The sequence below is a fragment of the Schistocerca nitens genome, chromosome 9 (assembly GCF_023898315.1).
Source record: "Schistocerca nitens isolate TAMUIC-IGC-003100 chromosome 9, iqSchNite1.1, whole genome shotgun sequence".
Classification (NCBI taxonomy): domain Eukaryota; kingdom Metazoa; phylum Arthropoda; class Insecta; order Orthoptera; family Acrididae; genus Schistocerca; species Schistocerca nitens.
In genome coordinates, this window is record NC_064622.1 from 394,363,753 (window position 1) to 394,387,733 (window position 23,981).

Here is a 23,981-nt window from a genome sequence, read left to right on the forward strand (position 1 = left end):
TCCCTCTTTCCTACAAACTGGTTGCTGACTCCCGCAAGATTCATCCTACATCAACCTCCAACAGTTTCAGTCAGCCTCCAGAATCCAGCCATCCATCTGTCGATTGACTCTATCCAGCTTCATCAACCTTCATTGAATCTGTCTATTGAAGTCAACAGATTGTTAGTGTTGTTTTAAACACACGAACTGTAGTTTATTCCCCATCAATAATCTGAACATTCAAACACTTTGCACAAAGAAATTAATTAAAATTTTAAAATGTCCAAAGTGATTTGTACATGCTATTTTAGTTCTCTCTTTTCTGTGTGTAGTTTTCAAAATTTTAATATCCATCTTATCTATATATTTTGTATAGGTCAAGGCTGTAGGTCTATTTTCCTGAGTTTTCCATGGTTTCCCTCAGGAATAAAGCTCCCTAATGGGTAGACCTGAATTTATTATGATCTTCCATTGTTGTGTGGTGGAATGAGACATACACCTCTCCACATATGAAAGTCAGCAACCTTGAACCAAATGATGCAGTTTTGTAAACCCGTGCTAAAATAAAGGAAGTTTGTAAAACGTTTGCTAAGGTACCAAAATTTCATCTGTTTGCAAATGAACATGGTTAATAATTATTCATTCTTAGTAAGTTAATAATATTGAACAATCTTTATTTAATTGGTAGCAACCAAATTTAATTGGTATTTGAAGTTTGTTGCTCCCAAGAGGGGCATTTGTTTAACATTTTATCAAATAGCACAAATGTTTATGTATAACCGAACAAGTGATCTGTATGGCTCAAGGAACCCTTACGACTGCAAGAGATGGATTGTCTCTGAGTACATCATTGCACCCATGACAGTTTCTCATACTGTAGGACTGTATCTCTTGATTATTTCAAGAATTTTCAGAGTCAACAATCGCCAGAACTCTGCAGAGACACAGAGATGTTACTCCAAGTGGAGTAATTAATTTTATACCTGGAAGAGTGGAAGATAATTGTATAAAAATATTTGGGAAGCAACTTCTCTTGCCCAAAAGTTTCTATTTAAGTACTTACATATTATTCAGTTACATAAATTTAACTTCAACTTTCACAGTGGGAGGGAAGTTAAAAAGTGAAGATATTAGGGCTGAACTATTGAGAGAAGATACACACAGTATAAATGAAGTGTTGAATCCAGTGATTGAACTTAGTGTAAGTGGTTGGAAAATTACAACAATTTTAGATTCTGGTAGTAATACTACAATGATCTCTAAAAGTTTCTATGAACAGCTTCATAAAATAGAAGATGTACCTGTTTCCACTGTCAACAGTGCACATATCATTATGGCAACTGGGTTCGGAAGTTGTGCTGTTACTGGACCAGCACTCATCACATGCAAGATTGTAGACAGATATTTCTACATGGTCATACTGATTCTTGATTCTTTGAATGTGGACTGGATTTTTGGCAATGATTGGCTGGCAGAAAGAAAATGTAAAATTGATTACGGAAGAGGATGTTTGTGTGTTTGTGATGGGGATGCTGAATTGGAGGTTAATTTCATCAGTTTAGTAGAAGAAAAGGAGAACTGGATTAGAATGATTGAGAAGAAAACAAATGGTGTAATTGAAGCACAAGTATATATGAAAGACAATGTGTCCAGAGAAAAGGAAGAAATAGTTTGAAATTTCATGTCAAAAATTAAGGAGAAAATAGATGACAAGCAACTTCCCTGCTTCTTATGCAAAAGAATTACAAGAAGTTTTACATATACACGCCAAAGAATTTTCAAGCAAACCAGTACTAATAAGAGGATGTAATTACTGATTTTCCATCACAAAGTGAATTGACTGCAGCAGAAAAAGGAGGAACATGGCATTGGCAATTAGACACGGCCATTTAATGAAACCTGTTGTGTATAAGATTAGAGATAATGTATTAATACACTCCCATTTTAAATCATAAGCATCAAAGGAAGAAATTAATAAGTTTTTCATTACTATTTGGGATCATTTATAATTCGGAGAATAGCAAAACCCAACTCTGTTGAATTAGAAAAACTTAATGGTAAAAAATAATTTGGATTTCATCATGCTGAAAACATAATGTATGTTGTGAATTACAGGAAATGACTGTTCATGACTTAATGTTTTTATCTTATTTATCAATCTTTTATGGACACAAAGTGGATTGTTTTGATGATGATAAAATTACTTTCTCTTGGTAATGTTGTGGTGCAGTAACAATCTTAGACCCTCAGTAACTTCAATATTTCTTTAATTAAGGTTACATTTTATTCTCTTCTGCTCTTTCCTTTTAACTGGGGCTCTTCTTTCATGATCAGTTTCAAACTGAAACTTTAAGTCGCCATAATTTCTGGGTAAAATTAATTCTTGAGATCCGGGGATATGCGGGGGTACGGAGTCCTAACATGGCAGAGAGAGAGAGAGTGAGTCTATATATTGCAGAAGTTCTCCTTTGAGAGTGTCGTAGCTGAGGTTACCAGTATAAGTTAATCTTTGCTTGTTGACAATACGCTGGATATCAGTTATTCTTGTGGTGCGAGTTAGTTTCAGTTGGGCTCTCGGCCTGAACAGAATGAGCCAAGCTCGGATAGTGCAATTGTCAGCACTGCTCGGAAGCAATTGGTCATTGCTGAAGTTTCAGTGTGGAAGTGGTCAGTAGCAAATTGTGGCCAGTATACTGAAACGCTGAATGTAATGAAACACGTTAATGTTTACTGAGTGTTTGAATAAATTATAATTCATGATCCCTTAACAATTGATGTTCTCACTTGAAACAGTCATCACAGTACCCCTGGATGAATTATTTAATGAGATTAGCTGTACGGAAAGTCTGTTGGAAAAGCAAGGAGAGACTGAGATGAAATACAGCGGGCCAAGAAGAATACAGACAGGAGCGTTACAGCTGTAACCCCACGAGAAACTAGTAACCAACTGGCCACACTGATAAAGTGATACGCCACACTGCAAGCCAGAGAAGCAATAGTACTTATCATTCTTAGAAGATTTGTACATTCCTCATGACATGTGCCAGAGTAATGTCCTCCTGAACTAATGCATGCAGAGCTGTCTAACGGAAAGTTAGTATCTCCAACTTTTAACAATCTCCATCTTATAGCTGCTGCGGTACAGATTGTCTCAACAACTAAAGAGAGATGGTAACATGTATCCAATGGTGTCTCAAAACATCTCATCTCATTACGTATTTATCCACTACACCAAGCTGTTCTAGCTCGTGCATTCATCTGTTGAGCTGGGGAGTGCTCACTTGCACATGGAGGCACCATCTCTCAGCTGAGGGGCAGTGGTGTACAAGTAAAGGAGCCAGTCGGGCATGACACCCCAAGGAACTGCAACTGCACATCAAACTCTGCCCTCTTCACGACTGTTTGTGAAATTGCTCTAATTCTAATTTAATCTATTGAAATTAGTCAGAATTATGAACTGAAGGCCATAAAAAAGTAACACCTGGTAAGGGATGAGCCAGCTATGTGGAAGTTCCCAGCAGAACAAAGTAACAAGTAACCTGTGCACAACTAACAAATGATTTTTTTTTAATTTTTTTCAACAGATTTTTTCCAAGATAATTGCTCTTATATCATGCTCACTACAGTTATGCACAGCATACTCTGCATTGTAGGGTCCTGAAGAAATAATCTTTGTATTTATCCTCTTCATTGCAGACAACAGTTGTTCTCGACAATATACTGATTCAAACATGCACTTAATCCCAGCTGCATTCCTATGTAGTCTGGGGAATGTTTCTGTCTGTAGCACTGAAACAAAGCCAAACAACTGTAATACCTGTCTTTTAGCAACATTGAAATTCCTAAGACAGTTAGTTGCAATTGCATTAGAGGTGGTACACCATGAGGTACAGCTGAAAAAGGAGTACTGAATATGTGCAATTACTTCTCTCAGAAGTTCAGTTTCTGTGGACCATAACTCAAAATTATTTATTGTCTGATTAATTATATATTTACAATTTACAAAGAAGAAATCAGCAGATAAATGTAGAGAACCAAAATGAGTGAAGAATGCGAGATTTCCATCCCCCTCTGCCTCTCAAATAAAAGGAGTTGATTTCTGAATACCCTAATTTCGTCATGCATGTGTAATATCAACACAGCTTTCCTCTCCAGTGATACATTCCATGTATTTAGGAGGCATAGTTATATCAGCCTGAAAATCAAGGATGGATATCTATTTCAGTCTCTGAGCCACAGAATTTCTTCTCCTTTCATATCTAGAAACATACCATTTTCCATACAAACTGCAAAAAAATCATGAATCTTAGTTCTGCTGGTCCACTGAATAGTGCAGTGCTAAGGTGGCAAAGTACCACAATTTCAGGACACAACCCCTCCTGACAAACAAAACAATGTATACTGTAGATGTCTTTTACAAAGTCACTCTTCACTTTAATTTTTAAACATGAAACAAAACCTTGCTGGCACTCAACCATTTGTGGCACACCGTCTTTGCCACAGAATGCATGCCTCCTCCCCCCTCCCACCCCCCACCCCCACCCCACCTTCCACAGCAGCACACTCAGGTTTCTACAGACTCACATGCAGCTTCAAAAATACTGAGCCCTGTTCTCACGTAATACATTGGAGCCATATCTAGGAGCTCCTCAGTAACTTGCAGCTGAATGTCAATACTATGTACAAAAGTAGCAAGTTGAATACAATTGGATATATCTTTGCTCTTATGAAGTGGAAGAGAAAAAGTTGTGAAACTCAGAGCTTTACACCTGAGCTGTGCCTCCGAATCAGTTTCTGTGTTGAGGATTCAATGGAACACCATTTGCTTTGAGAGACAAATGCCCTCAACAGTGGCTAATTCCCTTGGAACTAAGCATTCTGCTATTGCTGCCAGACATAATTTAATGAGAGGTCACAAAGAGAACAGTTTGCCAGTCAGTGCTATGAACTACTTCGTATTTTGCACAAATTACAATTTCATTTAGGTTTCCTGCCACAGTATTAAGCTGAAATGAATTAACATATTGCAGTAGTTCAAGTATTTTTTTACAGTTCTAGAAAACCAACCACCACAATTTTTTTAACTCCCTGTATGTTGCATTTCAAATGGGAAACCAATTCCTTGCGAGCATTCCCTTTTATCTGACAATAATGTACTGTGTGAAGATGAATGTAATGATGCCGTAAATTGTATTTATTTGCAGAAACAAGTATTTTGTGACACACTGGAGAGATGTATCTCCTAATGAAGCACGCCGTGGGCTTCCATGACTAGACATTGTTGTTGCCGTCACTACCACACATCCATTATGAATACTAAAGAGGAGGAGGCGCATCTGTTTACTTGTGCCCGCAGAGTACTAGCAGATCATGTCTGCTCTCTCATCACCGCAGCTGTGGCCATGAGCACTCCTGTCCTCGGGACACATGTTGGAACAGCCTGCACTACACCAAGCAGGTTGCTGTCTCCACAGCAGGGTGGCCACCACTGTAGGCTGTCAAAGAATGCTGATAGCAACTTCTTGCCACTCAGCACATAAGTGATGATGTCCACATGCCCGCTGCAGTCTGAGGCATTTGTGATTTCTGGCCAATGAAAGCTGATGTAATGACTCGTGTGCCACCAGGTCCACATGTATTAGATGGCATCAGACTATTCATGCAGGTGTGTTGACACCTAGTGTAGTGCTCTAGCACAATGTCAGCAATGGGGCTGACAGTTGCTAGAGTCTTGTACATGATTTTGGGACAATTCAGTGCTGTGATAACATCTGAGGTTCATTACTGGCTCATTGTTACATATGAATATTTTATCTGCTAGTTTCATACACACATCACTGTTGCAGCAACAGGCCATGTACAAATCAAACTGTCACTCAATGGTAACTCCATTTGCCCAATACTAATCATTCTGTTTCATTTGATCTCCTAAAATGTTATACTGTGTCCTTTGATAAGGATGAAGCATACTGGCACTTCTTAAGTTTTCACTTTTTACAATGGCTCTGCACTGAGCCAGGTACAACAGTGACCTTCCCCATCACACAAGAGAGGGTACTGATGTGCCTTGTGTATACTATCTCTCTGGAACCCTTGAAATTGTTTTGCTGATACAATGTTACAAATACATAAAGTGTTCGAATTCATTTTGTCCATCTTTCTCAGTGATGCAAGTTTTATAACTATCACCGTACAAGAGTTAGCCATAAAGTGACATCCATTAGGCTACAAATAAAATACTGGAACAATTAAAGGAAATTAATTAGTAAAATTTTAGAACTATACCATTTTATTATTTATCTGTATAACCACAACCCATTTAAGCACTAATCGTCTCTTTTAATGCGTTGACAAATACACTTTTCATAAAATTCTGTACCTGAGATGAAAACAGCCATGACAGAATCTTTAAGTTCTTCACCATGATAGCACTGGGAGCTAAACCACTCTTATGTTAGTATGAAGAAGTGGAAATCACACAGATCCAATTCTGGACTCTAGAGCAGATGTTCAAAAACTGACACAACCATTTCTGGGTTTGCTGGGCACAGTGTCGTCCAGAACTGTCATGCAACATCACAGCACCAGCAATCAAGTCACCACATTGCTTGTTCTGCACGGCTCTCCTCAGTTTCCTTAAGATCTTAGGTTTCACAACTGGTTGTCCTCCCACGTTTCATAAACCCACATGCAGATTCCTTTAGTATCCAAAAACATGGTAGACATAATCTTAATGAATAACTTGGCAAGCCTTTTCTGGTTTGTTGGAAAAGGTAAGATGACACCACACCACTGACTACTGTCCTGTTTGTGTGTTAGCACAGCAAACCAAAGTCTGTCCTGTAGTCCTTCTCCTTGTGACAATTAACCAAAAATAAAATTTAGGGAAGCAGTTATCCACTGAGTTTTCTGGTTGTCAGGAGGGAGTGTTGGAACTAACTGTATAGTCATGATTACTGTGAAAGACACTGAGAGATTCACAGAAAGCTGTCAGACACCTTTTATAAATTTTTATACCTGTTCACTGCTGACTACAAAAGGGTAACCAATTCCATCACTATCCATACCACTGATGCACAACACCTTCACTCACTACATGTGACCCAAAAACAGTAAAAACTTGGTGATAAATGTCAACAGCTTTGAGATTTTTTGCCACTAGAAATCGTATTATGGACCAGATCTCACATTTGGCTGGAATTTCAATTACAACTCTCATTTTAAATGGTTATTGCAGCAGCTGAGAAGCAACATAATTTTCTTGCTATAACAGCTCTATGTGTGTTGACTTACTGTGGGATACAAGTCAGTGTAGAAACCATTCTTCCACTGCCTCCCCCCCCCCCCCCCCCACACACACACACACATTCATCTCATCCTTCATGAAAAGGGACGTTACTTTCCAGTCAGTCAACATTAACTCATTCAACATTGACATTTTCAAGGCAATGAAAGACCCTGCCAAATGGTACAACCACCTTTTTAATGGTATTGACAAGCAACATGTATGAAGTAGGTAGAAGAAGATGAGATTTTATGGAGCTGAAGATCCCATCGTCACTGTAATCATTCAATAAAATCCACTGGCACAGCTGAATAAGAATGTCAGAACCATTCACCCACAACATTATCAAAGGAGTTATCGCAGTATAAGCGTTCAGTGGTATAGTGAAATACCTCGAAACCTATGTTAGGATGGTAGGACAGGGATTTAACGCCACTTCTCTCAAATGAGTGGCTAATATCGCACCTTTTGCGCCAACACACTCAACAATAATTAGAATACATGTATGAGCTACATCCCCTAAGTGTCCACCCCCCAAGGGCAGACAGAAATACAAACAAAGAACAGCATTTGAAAAACATCAACTGAATCATTACTCACAGCTTTACTTCTATGTTAACTAAAAAGGCAGAAGCTTTTTTTCATTATAGCTTGTCAGTCTCTCATTTTTAAGCCACAGTATTAAGGAATTAGAGCTGTAATATCACAATCACAAAATAGTTTTGTATCTGAGACTCTTCAGCAGCTTCTAAAAATACATTAAGTATCTTAAGGTTGCTGTCCAGTAATCAGGTGGTGTACAGAACACTCTACATTTTTACAGTTATGTAGAAAAATAGTTCACTATTTACATGTATTGTGTACCTTTGAACCACAACATACGTTGAATAATACCCAGCAAAACAGAAGGTAACACCAAAACCATCACCATCTCTCTTATCCTCAATGTAAACATGGACAGTAAGTTCTGTCAGAATGTAGATAATTTATGAGTGAAGGAGGGAACTCTCTGAGAGTTGAGGCATCACCAGACACACAAGGAAAAATGGAGACTTTGCTAAGGGAGGCACCAAGTTGAGAGACAGGAGAGGTAGCAAGTGTATGGGATAAGGGTGCAACACACTGGCATTGGAGCCAATGAGTTTATGTAGTGAGCAATGATAATAACGCCAAAGTATGGACTGGGAAGGTGTGAGAGAACAGACGAGGGGGAGACTTTGGGTAGAGCATGTGGATACAGTGGATCAGCAGAGATTGAAGTTAGGAGCATAATGGGGGCAATGGATGTGTCGCAAGGATAACTCCCATCTGTTTAGTTCAGAAAAGATAGCGGAGGGAGGAAGGGATAGATAGCACTGGTTCTGAAGCAGCCATTGAACTAGAGTGTACTGTGCTTAGTGGTTTGTTCTGCCACTTTCATTTGTCATTTCCCTCATCTATTTCACATTTTCCTAGCAGCATCCATTCCAACATACTTCTACCTTCAAATCTGATATACCTCATTCCTTATATGTCTCATCAATTATACCCTCACACACAAGTAATTCTCCCTTGAAAGGAAGATATAAAAATGAATCTATGGCACAGCCATGGGCACCCACTTGGCACTCTCCTATGCCAACCTGTTTATAGGCCATCTAGTAGAAATCTTTCTAGCCTCCCAAACTACCAACAGTACCTGCATTTTGAGAGCTGTTACCCTTTCAAGTAGTCCCTTGTCTGTCTACTGAAGGACTCGCTAAGTGCTTCAGACACAGGCACTACCAGCCAAACCTAGATTTCCCATTTCATATCCTCCACACCTCTAATTCTCTCACCACCCCCACAAAACAGCTACAGAGCAGCACACACCTTATCACCTAATATCATCTCTGACTGAAGCAACTGAATTTTGCCCTTCGCCAGGGCTTTGACTACCATCATATCCTTAAATAAGAGACGTCCAACCCATAATCCTTCCCAACTTTCCTAAAGAGGTATTCCTCTATCCACTCAACTTACACAACATCCTTGTCCATCCTGAAGCCAATCTTAATCCCTTGCACAGGGTCATACCAGGTGTACTGGTATGAAATGAGTGTTTTTTTGTGAAAATGAAACACTAATTTTGAATTGAAAAGTAAAAACATTTTATTCAAAGTACTGACCATTGCTTTCTATAAATTTTGACCACCTTTCTGGCAATTTGTGGACACCACGCCAATAGAAATGTTCGTCTTTTGAAGCAATCCAATCAGACACCCAATTTTCGACTTCTTCGTAGGAATTGAAGTGTTCCTCAACCGATGCGTGCCCCATTAATGAAAACAAATGGTAGTCAGAAGGGGCCAAGTCTGGTGAATACGGCGGGTGGGTTGGCAGCTCCCAGCCAAGTGTTTTGATTCTATCCTGAACCAGTTTTGCTTTGTGTGTAGGTGCATTGCCGTGTAAAAAATGACTTTGCCATGTCTTCTGGCTCATTCTGGTCTCTTTTCAATCAATGCATAGTTCAAATTGATCAGTAGCTGAATTATTGTGTTAAGCTTTTTTAAAAAAAAATCTCACGAGATAGAATGAAATGATCAATGTTTATTAAGCATGATAATAAAAAATAAGATCTCATTTTATAGCCAGAGAATCCCAGAGTTACCCAGAGACCATCCCAGAGTTGCCCAGAGACCATCCCAGAGTCACCCAAAGGGCATCCCAGAGTGCCACAGGGAGCTACCACACTAAGAAGAATCGCTTCTCGGCTTTTGGCAAGATCAATGTGTAAGGTATTAAAAATTTACAACTCTCATTCTCGATCCTTATAATCAATTAAAGTAACCAATAACTGTATCTTCTGCTGCTGCAGCAATAAAGCATGGCTGTATGAAATATGCAGCTGCCTCGACTAAAAAAAACATGCTGTTGCCTCACGAGAGTGATCGTACTGATATCAGTACAAATGAAAGAAGTACTATACGCAACTACCAAGAAACGTAATGATGTGTACTGTGCGGCAGCCTCGAGTGGAATGACCAAGCTGCTGCCTGTGTAGCAGCAGCTGCGTCAGCAGCTGCTGATAAGAACTCGCCAGCCAATCAGCACGTGACAGGAAGGGCGTTGCCGCACCAGAAGTTAGTCTTTTGTAGCGGATCGCGCTTAGTTAGAACTCTCGCGCAATCCTCGAGCTCTGGCGGCAGCCAGGCGAAGCTCGTTCAAGGTCACCCACTTTTCAAAGCGAGATGGGAGACAGCCATGCATGGCTGTCTTCACTTACGCTTTGGAAGGCGGGTGACCTTGAACGAGCTTTGCCTGGCGATTAGCATTCACAGTTTCACCAGGTTTTAAAAGCTCATGATACACCACACCTTTCTGATCCCACCAAACACAGAGCATTGTCTTCTTGCCGAATCGATCTGGTTTTGCAGTCGATGTTGATGGTTGTCCCGGATTAACCCATGATTTTTCCCGTTTAGGATTCTTAAAATAAATCCATTTTTCATCGCCAGTAATAATTCGATGCAAAATTTATTTTCTTTCATGTCTTTGAAGCAAAATTTGACAAATGGTTTTTCGGTTTTCCATTTGTCTTTCATTCATTTTATGTGGCACCCATTTTCCACACTTTTGGATCTTTCCCATAGCTTTCAAACGGTCAGAAATTGTAGGTTGTGAAACATTTAGCATTGCTCCCACTTGCTTCCGACTCAAAGTATCATCTTCATCCAACATTGCTTGTTATTCGGCATCTTCGAACGTTTTTGATGGTCTTCCGTGTTCTTCATTTCTTACATCAAAATCATTATTTCTGAACCATTGAAACTATCTTTTACATGTTGTTTCTGATAGAGCATGATTACCATATGCCTCGACAAGCATTCGATGCGACTCTGCAGCACTTTTTTTCAAATGAAAACAAAACATTAATGCTTTCCGCAAATCATCACTTTCTGGTACGAAATTCGACATTGTTAACACGAAGAAAACATATGATGTTGTTTGTTCCATGACTTGATGTATACTAAATATCTCTGAGAGGTGTCATACCAACCAAACAAAAAAAATTACGGCTCGTTCACAACAAATGTTCCCTATCGGCACATTTGTATCTTAACGCTCAATTCATACCAGTACACCTGGTGTACCGGTGGAAGACCAAAGTGCAATTGTGGGAGGACGATTCTGTAATCCTTTCACTGAACAAACCCAATTTCAAGCCCTCACATTCGATTATAAACTGCTTTTCTTGTCATCTCCTTATAAATTTTAAAAATGTATATATGTACCAAGTCTCTACCTCAACCACTGGACCAATTTCAATCAAACTTGGTACACAAATTACTATCTGTGCAGAATCACTGTGGGGGTTAAAACCACCCACCTAATAAAGGGGTGGGGATGAAAAAGCAATGCAGCTCACAACACGTGAAAACCCATACTTTAGTCATCCTGTACTTGAGAATGGGAGCACTTAAGAGACTTGCAACAAACTTTAGACATAATTTCAAACCTTTAAGGAAGTTTTTCTCACTGACAACCAATAAAAAAATGAAAGGAAACAAGTTTATCGCTTATTACATTTTCACTATATACATGCAGTGCAAGAAACATGATGTTTTAATGTATTACTTCTTTCCTACTAATCGTATTCTTGACACATGTTGAAGACAGTATTCACATATACTACTGAATGTACCAGAAAAAGTACATCACTGTACAACATGTAGTTCAGGAGATACATTATTATTAATACTGAGATGCATGAAAAACTAGCACATCATGCAAGATGTTTAAATTTATTACTTTGTTGCTACTAAGTCTATTCCAACACTTTTTGCAGACAGTATCCACATCTACCACTGTAAGTGCCTACAAAAATATATCACTGTACAACACAAGCTGAGGAGCTATGACGTCAAATGCTGAGATGTGTGAGAAACTGCCGCAACATGCATGACATTTTAATTTGTTACTTCTTTACTACTAATTCTACTCACAGCACATTTCACAGACAGTAGCCAAACATAACAAAGAATGTACCTGCACAATTATATCATTGTACAGCACGTAGCTCAGGAGATTGATATGATAAACATTGAGTTTGTTGGAAATGGAACTGCAGGACAAAATTCCCTGGACATACAGGTCAAACATGCGAACAAATATGTGTGAAATGTGTTAAACATATGTGAAGCTGAAACTTCCTGGCAGATTAAAACTGTGTGCCGGACCGAGACTCGAACTCGGGAACTTTGCCTTTCGCGGGCAAGTGGTAGAGCATTTGCAGCGAAAGGCAAAGTTCCCGAGTTCGAGTCTCGGTCCGGCACACAGTTTTAATCTGCCAGGAAGTTTCATATCAGCGCACACTCCATTGCAGAGTGAAAATCTCATTCTGGAAACATCCCCCAGGCTGTGGCTAAGCCATGTCTCCACAATATCCTTTCTTTCAGGAGTGCTAGTTCTGCAAGGTTCGCAGGAGAGCTTCTGCAAAGTTTGGAAGGTAGGAGACGTGGTACTGGCAGAAGTAAAGCTGTGAGGACAGGGCGTGAGTCATGCTTGGGTAGCTCAGATGGTAGAGCACTCGCCCACGAAGGCAAAGTTCCCGAGTTCGAGTCTCGGTTAGGCACACAGTTTTAATCTGCCAGGAAGTTTCATATCAGCAGACACTCCGCTGCAGAGTGAAAATCTCATTCTGTGTGAGGCTGTCAAGACACATGTAAAAAGCTCATCCTACCCTGGAACAATTTCTATCAAATTTGGTACAAATGTTGGTTCCAATCTGGAAAGAAATACTGTAGGGGTAAAAACTACCAGCCTCCTATTAGGGTGACTGTGATAACATGGACAGACAGCAAGAGGGAGGGAGATGGGCACAGATAGCAGGAAGAGATGGACGATAGGAGATGGGTACATGGACATTGACTGGGAACAGGATGACATAGACAGAGAAAAGAAAAAGGAAGAGAGAGGGGGGAGGTGAAGATTAACAGCAGGCAAGGGAGAAATGGACAGAGAGAGGGAATAGGAGGAGATGGACATAGGAAGGAGAGAGAGGGGGGGAGGAGATGGACAGAGAGGGGGGGGGGCAGAGATGGACAGAGAGGAGGGCAGGGAGGAGATGGATAGAGGGGGAAGAATGAAACTGACAAAGAGAGGGGAGGAGGAAATTCACAAGGAGAAAGGCAGGTGGAATTTGAATGGGAGAGGAGATGGACAGAGGAGAGAGGAGGTGGCAGAGGAGAGAGGAGGTGGCAGAGGAGAGAGGAGGTGGCAGAGGAGAGGGTTTGGAGAAGAGGACTAACAGAAGACTGGAATAAAAACATGCTGCCACTCAACATCTTTATGAGCCTGTACACAGATCGAGGATCGGAGAGGGTAGGGGAGGGGGGGGGGGGGGGTAGGTACACAGAGTCCAGGCAACTAGTGGCAAGTTGAGCAGGAGATATTACATTTTTCTGCAGCATTAATTTCAATGGAGTGTTTTCTGACCTGTCTCACATTTTGCACAGTTGCATCAGCACTTTCAGTCCTCCCTAAAATGGGGCAGGGGGTGAGATATGGTAGGTGGAAGGTCTGGCCATGCATGATAAAAGTAAAAGTTCATTTCATTTGCCACAGGAAAAAGCTCAGTGTTCCCGCAATGTAAAGGGTATCCTTTCTACTAATTATCTCACAGAGCATAATAATGTAACTGACAAATATCAGGAAAGAGGGTGGACTAACTGGACAAAAAAAAAATCAGTATGAGAACTGTATTACAAAAGCAAACAAATGATATTTCACCAACACACAGCACCTCCCACAAGGATGCTACGGCAAGAGGAAAACTGAAAGATCTGCAGTATGAATTGTTGGAATATTCACCCTATTTACCAGCTATGGTAAGTGTCCTCCGATTTGTACTATTGCCACATCCAGGGAAATTAGTGGCTGAAAAACTTTTCAAGTCCAATGTAGAGGCTATGGCAGCTGTAGAGTAGTATTTTGCATATTTTCTGGACTGCAAAATGTAACTTCCATGACTGGAAAAAGGCACTTATTAAAATATTCCTAGCTACTATGCTGTGGTAACATGGATTTACTGTTGAGACGCAATGTTTTGCCCCTTCTGTGGTGGACAGCTTCAAGGAGGGGCTTTTTCAAAGGTTTGATACACACCCTGGCTCATTACTTACTGAAGTAAAATTCCATTACCACGTGCTCTTCCACAGAGGTGTGATGTCTTATGTTTTGAGTACAAGTGCAATTGCCTGCTGTCAATTACCGTTGTCTGCTATTGCTATCACCCCATGGCGGAAGATTGGTACACATTATCTTAAGCATTGGAATCCACATACCATTTAGTTTCACAGTCCCCCTCCATTCACTTAAAATTTTTAGGCTGTTTAGTAATCTCTATGGCTTCTCTGTACAGCCTTTCATAGTTTCCTCTTGTGGCTCCCAGTACTGAAATCTTATCTAATTGAATCTGGTGGTCCCCTGATGGCAAAGCATGTTCTGCACCAGCTGACCTGTCACTTTCTCCCTTGCTATGGTTGTTCTTGTGTTCTAGTTATTTTTTGGCCGTTCTGTTAGAAGTACTTCCTTTCAAGGATGTCATAACACTCTTTTTATCTCAATACTCCTAAATATCCATTGTTTTGCAAAATATAGGCAAGATATTCCAGTTCTGCATCACGCAGCTCTAGTTCACTATGTTCTTTGCTCTATCTGCTAACATTTTTAAAACATGTCACTTTTGTTGTGGTTTCTGTTTGAGCACAGCACGCTGACAGATATGTTCAATTCAATTCCGCTATCACCGAGACTTTATAGGTTGCTGAAAGTTCATTAAGAAAATGTTCCACTGGGACCTATAGTAAGTGCCATTGATTCACCCACCCATTGGATTGCCAATTACATGAGGACTTTGTTGTGACCACATGTGGCAAGAAACCCATCCAGCTACGGCATAACGGCAGGAACATTTTAATACGTGTAAGATCTTTAGCAGTCACACTTCAAGTACTGGATCTGCTTACTAGAAAAACATAAGACACAATGTGATGACATAAAGGGGAATATAACTGCATTTTATCTTAAAAACTCATTCTTCCACCTCAAGGCTGAGAATGTTTTTCCTTGCCTTCACAACAGCATGTGGGAAAGTTGACCTATATGGTCGATGGCATACTTCTGGGTATACAGCCAAGTCATTATTTCCATTTTTGTATAATATTTAGATGACAGACCGAGAAATCTTTTCTGGATGCTGTGAGTTATGACATTATTTGTACTCACTGCCTGGACTCCAACCAGAACTAAAGAAAACAACTGGGTCAGTCCTCAAAATATTGTACATAAATTGAAACAATTCAACTGCATGTCCAGAAGTACACCATTAATCAATTGTGCTCATAAAACCAGAGAGATAACTTTGGCATACAGGAATTCATTCTCAATATCCTTCATCCCTTTCTACATTCTGAATCCAAAATTTATTGTAAGGTTACATAATCTTCAATTTGGAATCTGGTGGCAGTTGATGCGGATATATTTAGTAATCAACAGCCCACATAGATGGAAGACAATGACAGAAGAATTTGGGAGCAATAATGATATATAAATCAGTGAAGAGTACAGAACAATTAGGTACTTCAAGTAGTCTCCATACCCTTCAAACTATCATTCACTTCTTCCATGAAATATCGTGCGAACTGTCAGACATCTGCAACTTGCTGCCATGATATTTTGGTACAGAGACTTTTGGTCATCGTCACATGAACACAGACAAAAATGGACTGAACTCCCGTTTTTAAGACCTGCCAGCACGTGCTTGGTGTACCCAGTTGACACTGCCACGTGGTGCTTTAGTGAATGTTTCTGCAGCAAGTGCAACATGCTCTCTGTGGTCAAAGTTCACCTCATCGATATCAATCATTTTCACAAGGTAAAATCACAGAATGATGCCAGTTACATAGAGCATGAAGTTTTTCTATGACAGAATTCCATGCAGAATTTAAATGGAAGCTACCGTCCCAATTGATAAGGGATTTAGACAGATTTGTTTCCACTGGTTCATTGATGCTGGAGCTCCTGAAGTTCGATGTATGGGCCACAATTTTTGTTTCAATGAATTTCATCACATGATCAGCAGAAATATAGTGTTAAGCGATAACGAACTTAATGGCTTGGAGGAGGTGAGTATACTGTTGAGGGTTAGTTCCAAGGTCACTTTTTGATATTTTTCTTGGACAACTCGACAACAGTGGGTTATAACAAGAAATTTTCTCAGTAAATAATGAAATTACATTACATTTCCTATAAAAAAATGTGCTATTCATTTCTTCACCTAGGATTAACAATTTTCACTATGCAGAACAGGGAAAAAATCAGATTATCAAAAATGGGTTTTAATGGTATAAAATTAATGTTTACTGTTAAAAGAAGGGGGTTAAGAATAAATATTAACTGTGTGTACCACATCTAAGTGCAGGACAGGTGTATTAAATTGTTTTCTGTGAGTGTGATGGGTGGGAGGCAGGCACAGTGGGGAGTAGACGCATGAGGGAAGACAGGTGCCCAGAAATTTTCCATGACGTGTGTTAACATGAAATGAAATACAGATATGAGTCACTAATAACAATAACAGATAAAATTCATATGGACAGACTTCACGTAAATTTCTGTACACTGTTTCACACAGATAGAGGGGAAAATTGAATCTTCATCGTCCTATACAGCAACTGTAGAGTTCTTACGAGAAAGGCAAATTTCCGCACCAAGAGTACAGCTCACTTTTCAGTTAACAGACTGGCTATATCTCCGCCACATTCTCTTTCCTGTGCACTTCTCTTACATGAGTACCTTTACTGAGATTGTGTTTATACAGTGAAGTTATTTTCAGATAAGTGAGTAATTTTTACAATTGTTAAGGGGTTCCGGAAAGGCTCAAAATCATGAAAAGTTCAATTTTTACTTTTTTGCGTTTTCTGAATCTGCAGACTATTACCTTTTAATAGATATATAATTTATTCAATTCTGAAGACTACAACTATTTTTAAAAATTTATTCTACATGGGCGTGACCCACTGTGGCGCTGTTAAACTGCTGTCAAATGGTGTTATTATTAACGTCCGTGTTCATCAGGTACATTTTAGTGATGTGAGATAAAGTATGTGTTGTGGCTAACCTGTGATGGTTCAATATATATCACTGGTGCGATTGTCGATTGTTTCATGTTTATTTACTCTGTCGTTATCTCGAAAATATTCGTAATTAATTCTGTTTCTTGAGTCTCCGTTTTGTTGAAGTATAATAATGAGTAAAAGTAAAGTTATTAGAAATCCTCTGAAGGCTTTTAAGAAAAGGAGAAATGTTGGAAAGCCAAAGGTATTTAGAAATATGGGAATGAAGATAGGTTCTAACATGGTACGAGCGATGCTTGCTTTAGACAAGGAACGCCTTCGGGCTGCAGACAGGGCTGTAAAGAGTCTAGAAATACAAGCAAGAGTAAACAGGAGGAGGAACAAGAGGAAGCTGGAGGAGGAGTTTGCAGAGGATGAAGATAATCCATCCTATGGACCTGGAATGCACTAAAAAGTTAATCCAATCTTTGTCGCTCGATTCCCAAAACTTTTATTTTCTCATACTAATTACATGTTTTCTAAGGATCTTACAAACATATTTGTTTCAAACTTTCAGTAAATGTTACACAGTACCTTCTGCATAATTTAACACAGCCTTTTTCCAAAAAACTGTATATTTTTGAATATATAAATAAAAAATTGCAAAAAAATGTTGTGAATTTTCATTACAATTGAAAAAAAAATCATATTTAATAACTGAACTAAAATTTTGTAAAATCCCAGTGTTAAGTTGTAGCCCATATTCCAATAAATAATCTGTAAAAAGTTCAACTTTCTACCTCAAATATTTTGTGAGGAAAGATGTAATTTATAAGCGTTATTTTAACATTGCAAGTATAGGGCATTCCGGAGCCCCTTAAGTGAGCTATTAGGTAGAAAGCTCAACAGCTGGAGTGGTCATCTGTCTACCAAAGTGAAGATCCTGTCCTAAGCCATTGCTTATAGGAACGAGGACCAGAGAGGTCTAGAAAAAGGGGTAGATTTTGGGACAGTCACTCAGAACTGCAGGTCAGGGGAGACTTAACGCCATGGGATGAGAAGAAAAGACTGATTGTTGGGAACTGCATTGGACAAGATTTGAAAACCTGAGAGCTTAATGGTGAAAGACAGGGTAATATGCAGACAGAGATCACTGTTTAAACATCATACACGAGTTAATAAGAGTGAAAAGCGTAGTGCATTGCATGTAACAGAGGTGGGAGGGTGGCAGTGAAAAATAGATGGGCAAGACAATGAAAGACATAGAAAACTAAAAAGGAGTGAAGCAAAGAGTAGTTGCTGTGAACAAATGCTGAGACAGAAAATATTAACGTAAATTAAGGCCAGGTGGGTGGCAAGAACCAAGGACATGTTGTAGTGCTAGTTCCCACCTGCGGAGTTCTGAGAAACTGGTGCCTGGGGGATGAATCCAAGAGGCACACTTGGTGAAACAGGTGCCAAGGTCACGATTGTCATGTTATAGAGCACGCTCTGCAACAGGATATTGCGAGTTGCCCGTATACACCCACTGCCTATGCCCATTCATCCTAACGGATAATTTGGTGGTAGTCATACCGACGTAGGCCGAACAGTGTTTACATAACAGCTGGCATATGACGTATGTTTTTTCACAGGTGGCTCTCCCCTTGATAGCATATATTTTGCCAGTTACGGGGTACTATAGGTGGCGGTAGGAGGATGCATAGTCCAAGTCTTGCAGTGGGGATGGTCAGAGGGGAAGGAGCCATAGGGTAGGGAGATGGGTTCAGAAGAACATGGGGTTTGACAAGAGTACTGCGGTGATTGGGAGGGTGACTGCCTACTTTTCTAGGTGTGGTGGGAAAAATTTCAGATGGAATGGATCTCATTTCGGGCATGATTTCAGGGAGTCATTGCCTTGTCGAAGTAGCTGATTAACATATTCAAGACCAGTATAATAGTGAGTCAACAGTGGTGTGCTCTGAAGCTGTTTTTTGGAGGTATCAGCAGTAACAGGATTGGATGTGATGACCCGCGAAATCTGCTTTTTAACTAGGCTGGTGGGGTAATTACACGCAGTGAAGGTTAAGGTGAGAAGGGTGGTGTATTGCTATAAAGAGTATGCATCCAAACAAATACATTTCCCTCGGATGCCAAGGCTGTATGGGAGGGAACTTTTGACATGGAAATGATGGAAACTGTCAATATGTAAGTACTTTTGTTTGTTGGTAGGTTTAATGCGGATGGAAAAGTGTAGCTAGCCTTCGGTAAGGATGAGACAAACATCAAGGAAAGTGGCATGGGATTCAGAAATGGACCATGTGAAATTTCCTTGGGAGAAGATATTCAGAGATTCAAGGAATTTTAGCAGGTCAGCCTCATCCTTGGTCCATATGGTAAGGATGTCATCAATGTATCTAAACCAAACCAGGGGATCCCAGAGAAACACCCTCCAAGCGATCCTTGAAAAGGTTGGCATAGGAAGGAGCCATCCTGGTTCCCATGGCCATACCCCTGATCTGACTGTATGACTACTCCCTTAAAGGTGAAGTAGTTGTTGGTAAGTAAACAGGTGATTAAGATGACTGGGAAGGATGTCATAGGTTTGGAATCAGGTGGGCACTGACTGAGGAAATCTTCAGCAGCAGACAGACCATGTACATGGGGGATATTGGTATAGAGGGAGGTGGCATCAATGGTAACAAGCGTCTTTGTACTACGGGTTTCAGGTGTTGATCAACAAAGGCAGATATACATTTGGTGGGTGCTTTGAAGCTAGCAACAACAGGATGGCCAGGATGATTAGGTTTGTGGATCTTAAGAAGAAATTAAAAGGTGGTGGTGGGAAATATATATCCAAAAACAAAGATGATGTGACTTACCAATCGAAAGTGCTGGCAGTCTGCTTGTGTCTGTGTATGTGCGGTTGGATATGGGTGTGTGTGCGAGTGTATATCTGTCCTTTTTTCCCCCTAAGGTAAGTCTTTCCGCTCCCGGGATTGGAATGACTCCTTACCCTCTCCCTTAAAACCCACATCCTTTCATCTTTCCCTTTCCTTCCCTCTTTCCTGATGAAGCAACCGTTAGTTGCAAAAGCTTGAATTTTGTGTGTATGTTTGTGTTTGTGTGTCTATCGACCTGCCAGTGCTTTCGTTTGGTAAAGTCACACAATCTTTGTTTTTAGATATAAATAATTTAATTGGATAGATAAACAATCTACTCACCAAGTAGTGGCAGAACATACTCATAAAAGACGGTTGTGATTGGCAAGCTTTTGGAGCAAGTGGCTCCTTTTTCAGGCAGAAGGGTTGAAGGGGAAGGAAAAGGGATGAAGGAAAAGGACTGGGGCCGTCTAGGAAAAGGGGTAGATTTCAGGAAAGTCACCAAGAGCCATGGGTCACGGGAGACCCACCGCACAGTGTGAGAAGGAAAGACTGATTGTAGAGGACTGCTTGGCCGATGGGGGAGGGGATCTCAGCCGATGTGAATACAAACATTTTGCATGTTTGAGACAAACCCTTGACAAGCAAGACACTTGAAGCCTTCTTATAACTGCAAACAATATGTTGAAATTCTTTCAGGTTTGAGAAGCCAACTCAGCAAACCATTCCAAGATATAAAAAGCATTTCAGCTGTTGCACAGTTTATCAAATTGGATTTTGTAGACGCTGATGCTGAAGAGTTCTTTACTCGTCTCCTGGAGCGTTTCCATTTTCAAGAAGACAATGCTGCAGTGAAGCTGGAACTGGAGTTGATAAGGCTGATAAAAGAATCTATTCTTATGTTTGTAATTTATTACTATCTGCACTTCAATTTCTTTTTTATATACAACTGAATTTCAATTTCTTTTTATTATATATAGTTTAATAAAAATCATTTTATATTTACTAGAAATATAAGTTTAAAGGCAATATACAAATGTAATATTTTTTTAAAGAAGTTTTTATTTCTGTCTTATATATATATATATATACTCACAACAGGACTTAAAAATGGTATGGTAGCTCAGAAGCTTCACAAGTTTGGTGACCACTGTCCTATACAAACACAAACTCAGTAAAGTTATTTTGTCTACTCACATAAGAGGTTTGTACAGGAAATGCTGGGTATGTATAGTCTGTCTATGAACTGCAAAAGGGAGCAGCACTCGTAGGGGAAGGTGCCTCGTCCAGAAGGATGCTACAGCTGCCATACACGATGACTAAAAATCAATTTCACTCTCTATCAGTGTAGAACAGTATACTGAGATTTCCACAGAATCTGCCCATGTCGTTTCTTGCATTAGTATTATTAGTGACACATACCTGTATTCCACACAGTGTTAAAGCACTTTGTGGAAAAGCAAGACACACAGGCATGCCTGCGCACTGTGTTGCTAGTGATTCGTAACGCATGCTGTGAAATGTTCAGTATAACTATGTTACGCATTCTGTAGTTGCTTCTTTTAACAGAATGAGCAAAGAGAGAGAGACCTCACCTGACTTCAATTTGCAGACCTACATATAAGGGAAGTGCTTGACCACCACATTCTGAATGCCTGCCTTCCCCCACGTGTCTACTGTCTACTACACCTGTTTCCACAAAAATAAGCAGACTATCAAGAAGAAATAAGGTTAAAGCAATCTTTTGTCGTCCTTCCAAATTCTCAGCAATTTTGGGCGCTCTGAAATACAACCGAACTGAACAAGGCAGGTATTCACAGGATTCCATGCAAACACACCACATCATATGTAGGGCACACGACACATACGAGTACACTGTACAGGATCACATTGTGGAACATCAGCGGCATTGACATCTCTTCCAAGAAAGTAAGTTCACTATCACCAAACACTGTATTATTATGGTCATTTGATGGAATACAATGAAACAAAAATTACTGCCCATACATCAAACTTTCGGAGTTCCATCATTAACGAATCAGTGGATATATGACTGAGTCTCTTCTCAATTGAGATAGTGGCTTTCAGTTAAATTCTACATGGAATCCTGTGAAAGAAAAACTTCATGCTCTTCATAGTTGGCATCATTCTGTGATTTTACCATGTGAAGATGACTGATCCAATTTCAGTGAGAAAAGCTTTCAACATGGAGGACACGTAGCATATACACTCACACAGTCCATGTGCTATGACAACTGTGTACATCAAACATGTGCTGGCAGGGTCTTCAAAATGGGAGTTCACTGCATTTTCATCTGCATTCATGTGAAGATCATCAGAAGACTCTGCACTGCTATACCATGGCAGCAAGTTGCAAAAATCCAGCAGTTTGCCCAAAGAACCTGTACACTGTGAAAGTTTCAAATTTGATATCATTCACTTACCTTTGTTTCCATCCACACCTCATTTTTTACTTCTGACCATACAAACTAATATTTAAGTGGGTGATTTTCATTTGTCACTTTGCACTTAATTTACAGCTGCTCTTTAAGAATGCATAATATTATTCTAACACTCCCCCACACCAGAGAGAGAGAGAGAGAGAGAGAGAGAGAGAGAGGAGGGCCATTGTCACTCCTTGACATATGACACAACACGAAACACATGTCAATAATTTGTGAGTACACCTAAAAACAGTTTTGTTTAAAGTAGTGTATTTTGAGCTTACCAAATGCATCAAGGAACACCCTAAGAACTTTTCCCATCACTGAAGTATTGTTCAGCTTCTCTACACAACTTTTTGCTGACTTAACAGACTCAAACACGACACGTGCTAAACCAAGGTGTTTGTTCGTGACAGGGTGGTAGTAGATGAACAATTCTTCCACAACGCCAAATTTCTGCACCTGCATTGAACACAATGAAAGAAGGCATGGTGATGGCTCAATCATACAAAACAAATATAAATAGAAAATTTTTTATCCTTAAATAAATGAAGTGATCAATTTGCAAGTACATATAAGGACAGTTGAAACATTTATCTCCTATTTTAGATGTCTTTCTTCCATTTTTAACATTATTCGAAATAGACTTTTCTCCTACTTTACTTATGGTTGGAGGCCGGGGATGCAGGTAATAGAGAGATCGAGTTTTCTACCACACTGACGATACGGGAGGGGAAATAGTAATGGATGTGTAACGTGCACCTCGTTTACACACAGCTGCAAATAAGTTAAATGTTACCAAAGTTTTTAAGTTTATACATACAAGATTTAAACTCTCCTCTGGTGAAATAAAAGCCGATTTATCTTAAAAATGAAAGTCAGTTTACAATGAGCTAGAATGTATACATCTGCAATCATATGCCCTGATATTCAACAATGAGGTTGTGGCTGGTATTATGCTGTCTTTTTATTTGGCCCCACGGATATGTGGCATCAGTGCAGATACACTATTTCCCACAGACTTCCATCAATTCATGGCTAGACAGGTTGCAGAGGAAAAAGTGCAAAGACTGAACAAGCACTATTTGTAAACAGTTGCCGAGATTTCCACTTGGTTTATTCTAATGCTACAATTATTTACGAAGAGATATAAGAGTCATCCTATTACTAAAGCAACTACATATCATGTGTTTATATTCCCATTGTGTCAACTGAATACATATTTTAAGACAAAGTCTGGAAACCAAGACAGCATTTATTATAATGAAATCCAAGAGAAAATAGTTCCTGAAACTGGTTATTTTTTAAACTGGAGAGTCCAAACAAACCTTTAATTTTG

The 23,981-nt window shown here is 39.7% G+C and overlaps 1 protein-coding gene across 1 annotated transcript in view; it reads right to left on the minus strand.

The window, feature by feature from the left end:
* LOC126203085 (histone-lysine N-methyltransferase SETD1B) overlaps positions 1 to 23,981 on the minus strand; it is a 188,592-nt gene that overhangs the window by 111,215 nt on the left and 53,396 nt on the right. The window contains exon 4 of the mRNA XM_049937327.1: positions 22,927 to 23,104. Within this exon, the coding sequence (XP_049793284.1) occupies positions 22,927 to 23,104 (178 nt within the window). The remainder of the gene's footprint in view (positions 1 to 22,926; positions 23,105 to 23,981) is intronic.